The following is a 16,655-nucleotide window of genomic DNA, read 5'->3' as shown; positions in this document are numbered from 1 at the left end:
TCTCCACTGGATGCTATAACTTGCTCTACTTTTAAAAGAAGGAAATGCGTCTTTGATTTTCACCAGTTATCATTTAAACATTTTGAATTGATAATTCAAAGCCTTTAGAAAATGGCTCCAGGAATTTCCAGTTGTCATTTTTGTGAAAGTCCTCTTTCCATCTCCTTCTCTGGATCTGGATTCATGGCCACCTACCAGTTAGGGGTTGCCCAGTGCTTCCAAAATTATGCACCCTGGTTACTGCGCACAGCACCTTATGTCCTGGGTGCCTCTGCAGGGTCTCTGGTCGCAGCTGCTGTAGTCTGTGAAATGAGCCTGAGTAAGTGAATACAGTTCTTTCTAAATCTACTTCTGTTGCATATAATCCCTGTTTCTGACTCAAAGTCTTCTATTTTTCAGTTACTATTCGAGATGAGATGCTGCATTTTGCCGAACAGATGAATGCTTTTCCACTTGGACCATTTAACCCCTCAATCAATATTTTCCACTGGTTAGAGAGTATTTTAAACAAACATCTTCCTCCTGATGCGCACCAACTGGCCAACGGGCGTCTTTCTGTGTCAATGACGCGCTTGTCTGATGGCAAGCACATTGTCGCATCCGAGTTTCTGAGCAAAGAGGATGTAGTGCAGGTTAGTTGACACTACAAATTCACCTGCCTAATGGTTTTTAAGAAACCTGAGCTGGTTACAAGCAAAATAGTTTTTAAACATACTTGTAATAATTACCATTTCTATTCGTCCGCAGGCTTTGCTATGCAGCTGCTTTGTGCCTGTGTACTGCGGTATGCTGCCTCCATCCTTCAAAGGAGAAGTGAGTATTTGATGGCCTTTTCACAATCCCACAATCAGCACATTCTTTGGATTGTATCATAATGTATGTTATCTTATCTCACAGTATTATTTGGACGGAGGTTTCAGCAAAATGCAGCCCGTGCTGCATCAAACCTTGACGATTTGTCCATTCTCCGGAGAGATAGACATCTGTCCCACAGACACACCTTGCATGTGGGACATGGTGGTGAGTGGCACCACCTTGAATGGCAACATGGCTAACAGTTTCAGGATCTTAAATGCTCTCTACCCCATGGCTCAAGAGGTAAGGCCCCTTTTCAACCCATCTTTCCTTTATAACAATGTTCGCATAGTGTTTGTGATACTGATATAAACATATCTGCCAACCTAAATGTTTAAGTGCATCATTCTTCTGCAAATAATAAGAGTCTAGAGGGGATGACCTGGGGATGACCCTTTACTACACAGATGTTGAATCATTGTGAATTAAGAGCACTTGTCCTATAATATAATATATACTCTCTAAAGGATCATCTTGTAATATTACATTTTATTTGTGCGCTTTAGACTCTGGAACAAGCCTTCCACAGCGGCTTCAAGGATGCTTTAGATTTCCTTCAAAGCAATGGTGAGTCAACTGTATCTACGGAAAAAACATGCAGAATTAAAGATAATGTAAAAATGTTGTTAAATGCAGACTCAATCTGACCTACTCTCTATATTTCTCTTTCACATTTTTCCCTCGTTTGCAGATCTTTCCCCATATTTGATGATGCACAAAGGATCCCAAGGGCCACTCAACTGTCACCAAACTAAAACGTTGATGAATCTGGAGACCGCAATAGAGGGAGAGAAGGAGATGAATGTGACAAATGAGACCGCTACACTGACATCTTTTATATCCAATAGACACACGGAGACAGTCAGCTCTACTGACCATGAATCAACCGAAGATCAACCGATTAAAAAACCTCCTCTCTATTTCGGCATAATCAAGAATGGTATGTCTGGCGCACACACACACACACGCACACACAGATACACACACACACACACACACACACACACACACACACACACACACACACACACACACACACACACACACACACACACACACTAAACTGACAACGTTTTACAGCCTGCTCTGATTTCTTGTTCATATGTATAGAACATTTGAATTTAAATTATAATCTGTCTGCAATTTGTCAGAATATGTATATAAATGCCAATGTAGCAATCCACTAAAGCGATCCGTTAACTACATTTACTGGAGAGGCTTTTACTTGATTTGTAAGTTACAATATGTCTTGGCTGAAGCTAAACATTGAGATTGTTACACCAAGCCTTTGTGAACACTTGTGTTTCAGTTCTGCTGGGCTTCGTGATGACCTGTCTGAGCATTTTTGGACTACCTGCGAAAATCATATCCCAAGTGTTCATACCTCTCATGCTGGTGTGTCACGCACTACTTCAGAGTAGACACAGGTAATAAATATACTAAACACAAAAGGTATACAGTAACATAAACACAACTATACCAACCATTGAAGACAATGAGGCTGTGTGTTCAGAAACTCCCATTAGTGAGATTTAGAGGTGCTGGAAGGTTGATTTTGTAACTTTCAGTCTTAATGCTAAGCTAAGTTAACCGGCTACTGGCTATAGCTTCATATTTAGCGTACAGATACAAGAGTGGTATCTATTTCTCATCTCAGTAAGTAAGCACATAATATATACTTCCAAATATGTTGAATACTTGTCAAGAAGTATATTGACCTTGGTATTGTTTAGGTCATGGTTGTGTTGTGGCTATACCCTTATAAAGAGACACCAACCAATCAATTTAGCAATTTGAAATGAATTGTAATTTCACCTTGTGTACAGTATTTCAGTCTTTTCTCTTTCCTCCAGGCTGGACATGTTGTTCTGGGCTTGGCATGGCCTGAGACACTTTACATTATTCTTTTTCAACACATGTGTGTCTACCCTCAAGAAGAACATAAAAAACCGGTAAGACTGAATCCTGGAATCATTACTCTATTTCTAAATGGTGTTTGATGCTTTCTGAATGACTTCTTTTTGGATCAGTTGTTGCATATTGCATACTTTTATTTTCTTTGTAACATATTATCTCATGTCTGACCCGACTTGATTGGATTAAACTTGACTGGGCTCGTCTCGTTTTAGATTTATGCGAACCATGCTGCTGATGCAGTGGCTGAATAAACTACAATATGAGGCTCCAAAACGGCAGAGACACGCTGCACCTGGATAAAAGGATTCTCCTTTCTGCCCATTGACAAGACGTTGGTGTAGGAGACTACAAAGATGGTTCATCACTTCATTACAAACAAACAAGACTTCACAATAAGAGTTTATGTAAATAGAACCACTCACAAAGCAGAATATTATATTATTATTATTATTATTATTATTACTATATTCTTTGTATTGCTGGCCACATGTATTTTGTAAAGGTACACCCTTTTGATTTACAATGAAGAGAGCAAGGAAACATCTTCAAGGGTTGGGTTTGGCTTTATTTTAAGCTGGTTATAGTGTTTTTATTTTTGTTGTATTTCTTTTTATCTGATTGCAGACCTCCACTAAGGCCTTGTTGTTGTGATTCTACAGTTAACATTGTACTGGATTGGTGGTTGTATAACATTTTCAAGCAACACTCCAGAGAAAAGTTCCATGAGCACATGTTTAGTCTGATGGTTGCATTGGTCATGACAGGGTACATATTGTGTGGTCACAGTTACGCCATCAGATGATGTGCAGTTTGAGAGCGTAGCCTTATGAAATACTAATTAATCAAACTGTCTTCCTCTGAAGAGCAATCGACACAAGGTCCTTGGTGGAGGTTTAATGTTAGTAACATATACAGTAGTTTATGTTATGCTGTACAACCATGTAATGGTTATCTTCTAAGTCTTCCTATGTTAGGCCTAATGAACAGAATGATCAACATTGCTTAATCTCTACAAATGTAAAGTGTATTACAGTTTACAGTGATTACAGAAATGTAAGTGGTTCATCAGGGGATTTATGCGAAAGATTATTTGTTTATACTAGATCTAGATATCTAGAGTTTAAGTAGAACTTCCCTCATTTGCAGTTTCAGAGTCAAGTAGAGAGTGTAGCTCCAAGGCGCTTACCAAGAGTGTTTCACAAGAGAGGTGACAAACAGTCCTGTGATGTTCTGTTTGAACACTGCACCCTTTCACTCCTCGTCCCCTTGACTGTAAACATTCGCTACCTCACTTCTACTGTTCATTGACTTAATGCTAAGCCTCAGTGGCCTCGAGGCTCTCCTCATTTCCTTTTCAGAAGTTGCTGTAGGAAAATCATAATAATTCATAATTCTGAGCATTGACGCCAGTGTTAGACGTCAGTATGTGCTGTGAAACCAATGACTTCATTGACCTTCATTGTAACCAAGATCAAAGTGCTTTTGGAATTATGTAAACTGCAAATGAATAAATGTGGCTACTGCTATTTGTCTTGTTCAATATATTCTTTGAATCGTTTTAAGTTATGTGTTGCCCTAACCCTAAGCCTTTTACCTAGTCTATGCTGCTGCTACTGTTTCAATTTGAAAAACCTCTAGCACTCAGTCAAGGCCATCTCTGAGCTTAAAATCTTTAAACAACAGCTATACATTTAGATAGACTGCTGCTCTATGTGGCTATCTTATTTCAGGCCTGCAACACAAAAAACACAAGGGTCACCTACATATCATGCTTTGGCATCATCAGATCTAATTAATATTTATTTGGTTACTAATTGTTTTGCTGTATTTACTTTTTATTTAGTAAATTATTAGTGGAAATATTACAAAATAGGGAGTGGCAGAATTTATTTTGCCATAAATCTATTATTTTGAGATATTGGGGGGAGGGTATTGCAATAGAAATTCAATATTGTCTTTGTCCAAAGAGTCTTTGCTTCTTTAAAAAAAAGAAATATAAGATTGGGCCCCACTCCTCACCTCAATATGTTTCACTCTCTAATTTAAATGGTCTTTCTCTTGTTCCCATCTCTTATTATTTCCCAATTACAACTGAAGTCAACTGAAGGAGTTTACAATCACTGGTTGGACATCTGGAATGCCATTTCAGAAAATACCCACAAGGTGGAGAGTGGAGCAGAGTACAGCCGGGTTGAATTTAACAAGTGCCTTGATATCAAAAAGGTCTTTCTCTTTGAACTCCTTGAACAGAAGAAACCTTTCAGATGTCTTTCATTTATTACTCCAGTCCAGTGATTTGGATTAAACTTTATACACTTTACTTTAATTTTCAATATTGCAGTACACATCAGATTAATGTTAAATGTTGAGATTGAAAAAGCATTTTTTTAAATTGACTAATTTGAGAAGATTAGTTACAAGATTAGAAATGTCAATTTTATTAGCTGAAAGATGAGAGTAAATTCATTCTTTAAAGTGCTTTTAGGTATATTTCTGCCTTGATAACATACTGTACAAAGATAACAGAACATTTAGGAAGATAAAGATCCAAAACAGGTCCCCGGACATATTGCGGTTCATGATAGGTGTCTTAACCCCTAAACTACACCACATACACAACACACTTGTTCGGCTAATCCACCTATCACCGCCTGAGTAGCAACATGTGTCGTCACAGACCATTTGATCGCTGTGCTTCATGTCCTTTTCATACAGATGGCCTGTTACCTGCGGAGAGATCCTCTTATATAATCAGTGTGGTTGGATCGTACGGATAACACACACACATCTGCTGCTGTCCTACACCAGCCACTGATCCAGCCAGTCAGCCGGAAACCAGCTGGCTTTGTAAAGACATAGAGGAGGTGGCTGTACAGCTGAAACATGTGGGTTCATACGTTCAGGATATGCAGTAAAAATATTCTGTTCATTAAAAAAACATTAATCTCATCTCCTCTCCTCCCGGACTATCAAGGGCCATACAAATTTGATTAGAGGAGATGACTGACATGGCTAAAATTAGAGCACACTCTGTTGCCTTTCTCTCTCTGGTGATGGTACCTGTAAAAGTACATGACCTGCCCAACTGTGTTTTGCTCTTTTTTTATTTAAAGCACACTCACAGAAATAAATAGATCTTCAAGAAAAAGCTGAACAAATCAAATCCCTCAGTAAGATTGTGTCATGTGTGTGCAGAAAGAAATCCTGTGCTGTAATATCGAGAAGAGAAAAAACAGGAAGTGAGGTGAGAGAGGGGAATACATGTGTCTACTGTGCATACACATACATGCTTGCTCTAGTATGTGTTTGCATGTATACAAGCTTGTGTTTGGGTATGGTCACTGGATTACACTTGAGAGGGATTAGGGTATTAGTGATATGCTTGCATACGGTATAAACCCTTATTTATGGCATTGGCTCAGTTTCTGCATGTTTGTATCTGTGCATTACTGTCTTAGAGTGACTGTACATCATAACGGATACAGTTTCATAGAGCTGCAAGCGTGGCTGTAGGCTCTAGTCTTTTGAATGCAATGAGGTGAAATTTGAGGTGTTATGCCATGTGAATATTTCAAGAAGTTGAGAAAAGAAATGCATGTTCTAGACATTTTTCTTAAGATGCCCATGTGACCAACTATCACTCTGAGTTGGTTTGTCTGTCTTGAAGCTAGGTAATCTGTCGGATCTGGAATGGGTATATTTAGATTCATTATTTCCACTCAATCAACAGACCTAAACAGATGTTGCCAGGTTTCACTAGGGAGCACAACTTGTGTGTGTTTTAATGTCGAGTGTGTTTTCTTGTATGTTTGTGTGCGTGTCCTCTGGGGATCTCTTAGATCCTCAGCAGAAATAAACAGCAACAGATTGACAGTTTTCTGTTTCTAATCCTTTCCTCCTCCTCCTCCTCCTCCTCCTCCTCCTCCTCCTCCTTTCACATTTAGAGTCAGTTAATTAGATGAAAAAGAAGCCTGGCACTAAGGAACGTCTATTCCTTGTAAAACAGACTGGCAGCTCTCCATTTGTCCTAATTCTGACTGTTTCACTCTTCATATCTTCTCCTCTTTTGATATTTCGTCATTCACTTAAAGGCTTCAAATTAAAATGATATAAACAGGTTGGAGCAATAACCCAAACAAAAGTACACAAGATAAAAAGAAAATCAATAAGGAATAAGGACGGGTAATGCAGATTAACCAAGATTTGGAGAACGACTTGGAGTTCCAACAAACACAAGGAAGTCCACAGCCACATCTGAGCAGGTCAAAGAGGGAGTTAAACAAGACTCTGGGGCAGCGGCATATTGGCTCAATATCTTGGAACATCACTCCATTCACTTTCATAGTTATAACAAAACAAGTTAGTAACTTAAAATAGTTTGATTTATAGTTTTAACTGTGAATATTTCCAAGAAGAAAAAAAGAATAACAATTGTAGCACTGTAAAACTGATTTATAAATTATGACTAAGGCAAGGATTAGTTCTCTACAGCCTGTTATACTTGAGTCTGAGGTTAGCACTAATGTATCCCATGAGTGGCTGCAATGAAACACAGTTTTGTTCTGAGCTGGTCTCACAAAAAAATATTTAACCACCACTGGTGTGTTGTTCTCTCATGACTGAAAGTGAATAAGGTAGAGATCTGTTCCAAGGCACAGTTGAGATGATTGTATCCCTGCTTTTTCCCACAGAACTTCCTGTTAACATAATTATTTACTTACGGAATTAAATAGTTCTTACCCAGTACAACCTGATGTGTTGGCCTCAGAAGCTACGCTGGAGCATTGCACATTAAGGGCCTTGCTCAAGAACACCACAGTCTTCGCAACGTGAGAGACTTTCCCCTTGCAGATTTATCTTGCTGTTGTGGGAATTGACCGTGCAACCTTTCATTCAGAAGCCCTTCTATTTAAAACTTGACAACAGCCACCAGTGCTGTGTGTGAGACAGGAGTGACACAATCTTCATAACCCTCTATTCAATGTACTTCTAATGACCATTATCTAATTGCTCCTATATATTAAATTATTTGAAATAAACACACATTTAGAGATGTTTTTATATATTTTTTTGTAGGCATTTGACTTTTTCTTCAACCAGTGGGACAAACAGACTGTGACAGGTGGGTCGGGGCTTTGCTGATGTTGCTAGGCTTCTTGATCATACACTGCGTCCAGGTTTGTGCAGCTCAAACTATCTTTTGTGCACTTTTTACCACCCGGACCAAGTCTTTGCGGTTCTCAGCAGTGCAGCTGGCAAAAGCAAACTGTGGCTGCTTCTGTAGAAATGTAGAGCTTGATGGGGAGATTGGTCTTTTTGAGTCTCTGTTGAGCTTTCTTCACCAGGTGAGCGATGTTAAGGGACCATAACTTATTATGTGGATTCCCAGGAATTAGCTGACACTCTCCACCTCCTCACCATTTATGTGGAGAGGGGAGTGTGTTGTCTTTGTGTATCTCTTAAAGTCCACAATTGTGTCCACAGGTGTGGCTGGGCTGTATAATGAGCGATTGAGACGGCATCCTCTGTAGATCTGTTACCTCGATAAGCCAACCTAGTTGCTGTCCAGATCAGTGAGGATGCTGGCCTTGATGCAATATCGTTCAAGCCTCTCAACTGGTGTTAGGGTTACTGGCCGATAGTCATTAAGACTTTTAACTGCTGTCTTTTTGGGCACAGGGACGATGGTGGAGGATTTAAGACAGGTTGGGACTACAGCCTGTTGCAGGGAGAGGATAATGCTGGTGAACGAGTACACTGTGGGGCACTGTGGTGTCTGTCAAGGTTTTAATGCCTTCATATGCAACGGGCATTGTTGTTTTCAAAGTGCCATTCTTGTACGTGTGCTATGCTTCTCTAATAATTCATTTTTGTTTTTGTTTTAAAAACCCAAACAAAATAATGTTTCTTCAAAGACATTTTTGTCTAAAACAGACGAAAACAGTTTTGTTCACTGGGTCTTTCCTGGACTGTGTGTGTACGCTATGACAGTGGGCTATTATCACTAGACACAGTTAATTATAAATGAAGACACGCACACCGTATGACTCTCAGAGGAGGGAGGCCCTAGCTTAAACAGAAATAAACTGCGTGCCAGTTTTTTTACTCTGTGTCACACAAACTCTCTCTCCAGACTATGCCTGTTGTGCCCTCCTCTGTCTGTCTTCTCACCATATCTCTCACTCCAACGTGGAACTTTCCATCAAAGCATCTCGTTAATGATGGAGCACTTCCATGCATCTTTAAGCACTTGACAGGGATATTCCACTGTGCAGTTTCAGCCCTCTGATCACACAAACTCACACAGATGCAGTGGCGGGCCCAGGTCAAAAAGGTCACCTGCGGGCAGAAAGAGTTTTAGCATGTAGGGCACTATATACCATTGCATCATGTTTTCTTAATTTTCAAGGCCATTGTAGAAGGCAATTTTTTAGGTTTTATCTACTACTTTTATATCCCCCACCCCAGTCCAGCAGTACACTTTATTCAACAATGCACTTCAGCTTGTTTGCGCACCAATAATACAAGTGAGAGTGTGCAAAAAAAAGAAAACGTACTTCAATTAAACTGAAGAGGTAGGGTGTATGATATCCTGTTTTGGCCCAAAATTGTGTGTGGATGTGTGTATATTGTTCTAGTTGTGTGTGTAGGTTTATGTGTGTGTGTGGGCCTTTGGAAGCCTGTATGTCGTCCAAGCAGATTAACTTCAAATACTGCATGTAAAAGATAACACTCGTGCTGTCACCTACACAAACAGGATCATGAGTGTTTGGAGCAACAAAAAAAAGCCTGGAATCTTCCTGAACCATAAAATGTTTGCACCTGCACGAGTGTATGACCTACACTCCTGTTGCTGTCAATCTCATTGCGTTTAAATTCCAATTTGTTCCTGTTTTCTTTATATGTGTGTGGGGATGCTATGTGTATATAGAGCACAGTGGAAGATATGTATGTTGATGTGTGATCGCCTTGAGGTTCAGTGACAGACACACCTTTAATAAAAAGAAAGAAAGTTTAATGCAGTTACCTACAACATCTCTAAACAAGCAAATAAAACAAGATGATAAACTAATTATACAATAAAGATCACTGTAGATTATAGATATACAGATTATAGATAATAGATGGAAGTAAAAATAGTAGAGACCTATAACCTTTATAGGTTTATAAAATGCAACACACAGTATACAATTATTATTTAAAATGTGTGTATGAATTTGTCATTTCAGATATAATTACATGCATTATACTTTATTTACTTATACAACAAATACGGAAGGTAATTTGGAAGTATCTATTATTGAGTTTAGGTATTCCCTTGGATTACATTACCGATTACCGATTAATGAGGTGTCTAGTGACTGTAATGGAACACAATTTTAGTGACCTTCCTAACCTTGGTTGGATTAGTTAAAACCTCACAGTGCCATGAGAATATGGGACACAACAACCCACACACAGATACACATTGTGGATGAATCTCCATAAAAAATACACTATTAATTAATATCTACACGCTGTTTTAGTCCTCTCTGATATGATGTGATATCTGGATTTAACATTTCAGATGGGAATGTCCTTTTTAAAATAAAAAAGTTTGAATCCATGGAAATGATGAGGTTTGAGTCAGATTGCAGCCGTAAACCTGGAATATCATCACAGACAAAGATCCTAAAGGGCTGCTCAGATATACTGAGAGAACTAAGCCACCTCGAGATCAGGGTAAACTCCATCTTCTTGAATTTGACTTCATATTTGCTTCATGAGCATCACCAGTTTTTCTTTGGATCAAAAGTACGTCTAATTGACTTTAATATAGCACAACAGCACACTTGTTTCTTCCTAATATAATCAGATTCATAGACCTTTTACAGACCAGACCTTTTCTATCTTATCTTATCTTCAAACATATAAATCTAATGTACTGTCGAATTCTAATCTTCTGCATGAACATGGAAAGACATACCACCACCTCAGATAACTCTGAGATATTATGTCTCGTATATTTATATTTACTGTATGAGTTATGTATGTTATTCAGCCACTCAGTTCGTATACATACAGACAACCTGTGTGTTTCTACTGGCTTGTAAAATATGAAGGGATTCATACAATATGATATGAGATGGAAATGAAATCCCTGGCATCATGTTTATGTGTTATTATACATTTAGAAACTTTTCCTCACCATACCAATTCTTACCAACAGAACATTTGCTTGATTATACTGTAGCAATATATACAAATTAACAATAGGAATATTTATAACTTGTTTTTGTCTTTTGCATATCATCAACAGAAAATAAGGACCCCTGCTGTCATCAAACTCTCTTTTTTTCATGCTCTCATTACTATTCTTTAAATACTGTGCAATCTCCCACTTTTCCCACCAACTACCTACTGTGAATATGCATGACACAATATTCATTGTAATTTGGTTTTGAACACTTTTATACAACATAAGGAATCTGTTGCTTTTCACACAGCATCACATTTGAACGAAGTAAACGCTTATTTAAGGATGCCGATATAATGTTGACATATAAGTAATAAGTATTTTACTGAAATCGTACGTTTAGCTTAGAAGCCTTTGTCAGCCTGAGATGAGGTGTTGGGGCGAGTCCAGAGAGAAAGGTATCAGGTGCAGCTAACTGGCATTAATAGCTTGAGGACTACTTTATGTCAACCAGACTGGCATCCTATTGTTGTTTGGATGACTTCCAATGATACTGTTGCTGCACTGCCACACAGGCCTTGTTGATGTAACCTCTATCTTTGTGTGTGAGTGTGTGCATGTGTGTGTGTGTCGACTGACATTACAGAGAAAGCAGAGACAGGTTACTGAAAGCAATGACGGAATCTTCCCTGAAGGGGAATACTGATGGAAATACAAGCACGCTAACTCCCTCTCTCTCTCTCTCTCTCTGTCTGTCTCGCACACACACACACACACACACACACACACACACACATGCACACACACACACGCACACACACACACACACACACACACACGCGCACAAGCACATGCACTCCTTTCTTTACACACATCAGCACACATAAAACATGAGAAGACATGATTTAAAATTCCAGAATATATTGCACACATCACAGTAAACACGATACTGAAATGTCATCATACATACAAATACAAACACAGTGTAATGGTCTTGTTGGTGTATCAAACTCGTAGTCATGACGACGAACTCCAGGCAAGTGTACCTCTGAACGGGTTGCACAAAAGTGACTTTACAAACAAGGGACTGACCATATCATAAAAAATATATATCATTATTACCATGATGCTGTGTCAAACACACAGAAAACACATACACATCATCTTTGATCATATGCTAAATCAGAAATTCAGAAATTACACGAGCCTAAAGCTATTTTCAGATAACATCCGACACCTGGATCCCAATTGATGCATCACTTTTGATACTTTCCAAGATTTCTTTTGTAATAGGTAAAAATCTTAAAAAATAAATAGTAATAAAACCACGATTACACTGATACAGCATAATTTACAAGTAGTAAATAACACGGATCAAGGGACATTTTGACCTGTAATGACCACCTGCCTTGTAACAGTTCCCTTTATTCCCTCAATTCAGCGATTATCTTTGGCTTCTTCCTTCTTTCTGTCACTTTCAGTGTTTTTGATCACGGTGTCTCTGAAAGGTCTACTTCCTCAGTATGATTTCCACTAATTGACAGAAATGCTACCTGATAAACAGATAGGATCCCCATTACTTTGGATATGTTAAATTGTATTTCAGGTCAGAATGCATTTCTTTGTTGGACATTATTTTGGAAAATAACTCAACAAACAAGTCCTAGTATGGAGAGAGGTTACAACGTTTACATTTTCAACCAAGCTGAAATCAGAAACACTGAGCATATATGCCTGATACTATACATATAAACATAGATATTACAGTAAGATTATGTATGGCAAAGTCAACAGTATCCCAAGATTACATAATTTAAGGCACTCTATTATAATACACAGTGTGGAAACAGATCAACAGCTAAAAATAGTGGAGGATTCTTACCCACGCCACTCATCAAAGAGGATGAACAAATACAATACATAGCATCGTGACACAGTTTTAAATAAATAAATACAGCTGGGCTATATTCTAGAAACTATACACAAGTTACTCATTCAAGAAACTTACAGGAAAATTGTGCATGTTTTTGTTTTTGTTAATGTTAGCTTATACAACAGTGGTCTTATTTGTGTAGGATTGGCCATCAGTCGGATCAGTTATGATTTTGCACAGTTATCTGCAGACTGCGGTGCAGAACATTAACTTTGAAGATGAAAAAAGGTCTGAACAAATTGTCCAATACAAATGTCTAAATGCTAACATTTCCTTAACCTATGAATGTATCAACAGAAAGGTAATGTCTAGAAGCTGAACCAAGAAACAGCTCAGCAATCCAGTCAACAGTCTTTGGGTAGTGACATTTAACTTTCATTAAATCAACTGGTTTAAAGCTGTTTTATTAAATGTTACAAGCAAAAGAATCAATGAACAAGACAATACAAATAAGACCAAAATAATTTTAAACATTTTTTTTAACAAATACAGCTTATACTGCTTAATTGTGACAATGAAGGATTTGTTTCTGTTTCTATGTAACTAAGGAACGAGTCCTACATTTAAAATAGGTTTACATAGAATCCTGAAACATGAACATAGCTTGTCTGTTATAAACAACATTTTCATATTAGACACAAGAGGTAAATATTTCCCATTTATCCTTATAAAACACATTTCTCGCTACGTACAAATATTTTATATCATTGATCCCATCAGACCCTTATTTGAGGGAAGTCAAAAAGTTAATTTCCTCAATATTCAGTTCTTCTTTAATATTTATTTTCCAGCTTTGTAGCAAAGTCTCTCCTTCTAAGTTGTGTCCTTGTACAGTTATTTCCCTTTGTCAGTCTGCCAGATGCCGTTGGCATTATTGAGTGAGGGGTTGCTACCCTCTTTGATGCTTGACTCAGTATTCATGGCTTGCTCAACAGCATCTGCCATGGGCAACTTGTCCTCTGCTTCCGTCTCTCTGTGATAGAAGTAGTTGAAGTTGGAAACAATGACGGGAACAGGCAAAGCAATGGTCAGCACACCTGCGATGGCACACAAGGTGCCCACCATTTTACCCCCCATAGTAATGGGACACATGTCCCCATAGCCTACAGTGGTCATGGTAACCACAGCCCACCAGAAGCCCTCAGGTATGCTGACAAACTGTGTGTTAGGCTCGTCTACCTCAGCAAAGTAGATAGCACTGGAGAAGAGGATGACTCCAATGAAGAGGAAGAAGATGAGCAAGCCAAGCTCACGCATGCTGGCCTTCAGAGTCTGTCCCAGGATCTGCAGCCCCTTGGAGTGACGTGAGAGTTTGAATATACGAAACACCCTGACCGAGACGGATGATACGCAGAATGGCCAAAGACATGTTCTGTCCTGAGTTCTCTTGTGGCGTTGTGACCAATTCTGAAACCAGGGTAACAAAATATGGGATGATAGATATAATGTCAATGATGTTCATGAGGTTGTTGAAAAATTCCCTTTTGCTAGGACAGACCACAAATCTCACACACAGCTCAAAGAAGAACCAAGCTATGCAGGCAGTCTCAATGAAGAAGAAGGGATCAGAGAAAGTTGTGGGCTTTACAGATGGAGCCACAGAACTGTATAATCTAGAAAAGTTGAAAGGCTGTACTGCTGTGTGCACAATTCGGTCGGTTTCATCTCTGAATTCTGGCAGCGTTTCCATGCAGAAAATAATGATGGATATGACAATAACAAAAACAGACACCAGTGCTACACCTCGGGCTGCATTTGAGCTCTCTGGGTACTCAAACAGCAGCCAGAATTGTCTATAGATATCATTATTAGGTAGAGGGATGTCAACATCCTTTATGAATCCTTCATCTTCTCTGAACTGCTCCATGGCCTCGATTCCAAGCTTATAGAACAGAATTTCATCTGCAAACACATCGAGTGGAACGTTAGCCGGACGTCTGATCTTACCCCCTGACTGGTAGTAATACAAGATGCCGTCAAAGCTGGGTCGGTTCCGGTCAAAGAAGTACTCGTTCCTCATTGGATCAAAGTAGTCCATCCTCTTCAAAGGATCTCCTAGCAGTGTCTCAGGAAACTGGTCCAAAGTTTTGAGCTGCGTCTCAAAACGAAGGCCGGCAATGTTGATGATGACTTTCTGTTCTCCGTCATCCAGCCCTAGTTTATCTACAAACAGATCCTCGCAGCACTCCTTAGCAAGCCTTCTAAAAATCGTTTCACTCTCCTTAGTGCCTTCGGTGTTTAGCAGCAATTTCCAGTTGGAGATCATACTGGCGCAGCTACTGCGCCCCTGCCTGCTTGGAGTTGGCATGGTTGGGGACTGGGGTACTCCAAGTGTCTGTGTGTGTGGTATGGGTGAAGATGAGGTGGATTCCCAAATGCAGGAGGGCACGGGCGTAGAGGAAAGCTGAGAGGCTCGCATAAGGTAGTTGCTGCAAGGGCTGCTGTCCTCTGAAGGCATGTCCACCGTGAGAGCTGTGGTCTCATCAGCATAGATTTCATCCTCAAGGCTGCCATCGAGTCCATCTAGGCTCTCAAAGTCTACCAGGGCCACCTCCATGGCTGCAGTTCAGCCAGTGCAAAGCCTTGGGACCCCAGGATAAGACAATCAGACACACACACACACAGATGGACAGATTGGAGGCTCAGTCACCAGAATCAGCAGCAGAGTACCAGAGTATCCGATTTTCAGCAAAGATTTTTAGTCACAGGACAAATTGAAAGCACCCTCTATTTTTTATTCGTTCCAACACCTGTAGAGTGAGAAAGAGAGAGAGAAAGAGAGTCAGTGTGTTTCTGTGAAAGGGTTCATTGTGATTCGTGCCAACAGCATTAACCCTCTTCAACACCTCACTTCTGTTCGGCAGAAAATTCCCAGCTTCATAATTTCTCTCTCAACCATACTCCACTCTGTTTTGCTCTTTCTATAATATTGCACAATTTGCACATCTTTACACTCTACATTCTACCTCAGGGGTGTTCAAACTTTTTTCACTGAGGGCCACATACAGAACAATATACGAAGGGCTGGGCCACTCATACTTTTGAGGTATATTGCCAAAAGAAAGTCAAGGGGGGGATGAAGGATGATGCAGGTCAGGAGTAAGTTTGGTGTTTGAGATACGAAGGACATCACAGAGATGCTGTCTCTCATTTTGGTTCTCAATCTGCTTTTGTTCAGAGTTAACAGAAAATGTTTGAATAATAATGAATAAAGCCGCTGCAGCACGGAGCCGCGACTCAGCCAGCGCACATCAGAACGGTGGAGTGCGTCCCCGTATTCAGCATCGACATCAGACAGGAAAGCTTTACATTCTCTGTGGTAAAGTCCTCGTGCTCGAATTATGTTGTGCCCTTTAGACTCGTACGACCAAGCAGCTCTTCCGTAACGCAAAAGTTATCGTCAACTCTCCGCAAGAAAAATGAACAGCTGTGCGGTGTCTGTCGCATCTGTGCTCTCATCACATGCAATCGAGACACGTGATGTTTTAAGAAAAGCTGGCAAGTCAAAACTGTGTTTCTGTGTTAGAACTAAGAAGTACAAAACATTCAAGCTGGGCCATATTCCATTATACTTTTAGAATTTGCTGCGGCCCGCGGGCCGTAGTTTGGACACCCCTGCTCTACCTCATGCATTTAAAAAGAACTGCAAACAAATGTGCACACTTGTCTAATGTATATAGTATGTTTATATTTTAGTTGTAGGAGTTCAGTATGTGCATAGTGTATTCTATAAATCCCACACCTTGTAATGAACCCACTGCAGGCTGTAAACGG

At 39.5% G+C, this 16,655-nt stretch overlaps 2 protein-coding genes across 2 annotated transcripts; one reads left to right on the top strand and one right to left on the bottom strand.

Annotated features, from left to right (window-relative positions):
• The first annotated feature begins 183 nt into the window (after positions 1 to 183).
• Positions 184 to 8,286, top strand: pnpla1 (patatin-like phospholipase domain containing 1). The gene is made up of 7 exons (XM_029435922.1): positions 184 to 319; positions 400 to 632; positions 748 to 813; positions 898 to 1,098; positions 1,362 to 1,422; positions 1,547 to 1,659; positions 8,257 to 8,286. The coding sequence occupies exons 1-7, from the start codon at positions 184 to 186 to the stop codon at positions 8,284 to 8,286; spliced, it is 840 nt and encodes a 279-aa protein (XP_029291782.1).
• Positions 8,287 to 13,715: 5,429 nt separating this feature from the next.
• On the bottom strand, positions 13,716 to 15,438 carry kcna10a (potassium voltage-gated channel, shaker-related subfamily, member 10a). Its single transcript, XM_029435530.1, is given in 2 exon segments — positions 13,716 to 14,216; positions 14,218 to 15,438. Coding segments are annotated over 2 exon segments (1,722 nt in total).
• Positions 15,439 to 16,655: the final 1,217 nt, after the last annotated feature.

The sequence above is a fragment of the Cottoperca gobio genome, chromosome 7, assembly GCF_900634415.1.
Source record: "Cottoperca gobio chromosome 7, fCotGob3.1, whole genome shotgun sequence".
NCBI classification, from domain to species: Eukaryota; Metazoa; Chordata; class Actinopteri; order Perciformes; family Bovichtidae; genus Cottoperca; species Cottoperca gobio.
The sequence above is the reverse complement of the archived record's forward strand: the minus strand, read 5'-3'. Positions and strand labels throughout refer to the sequence as shown.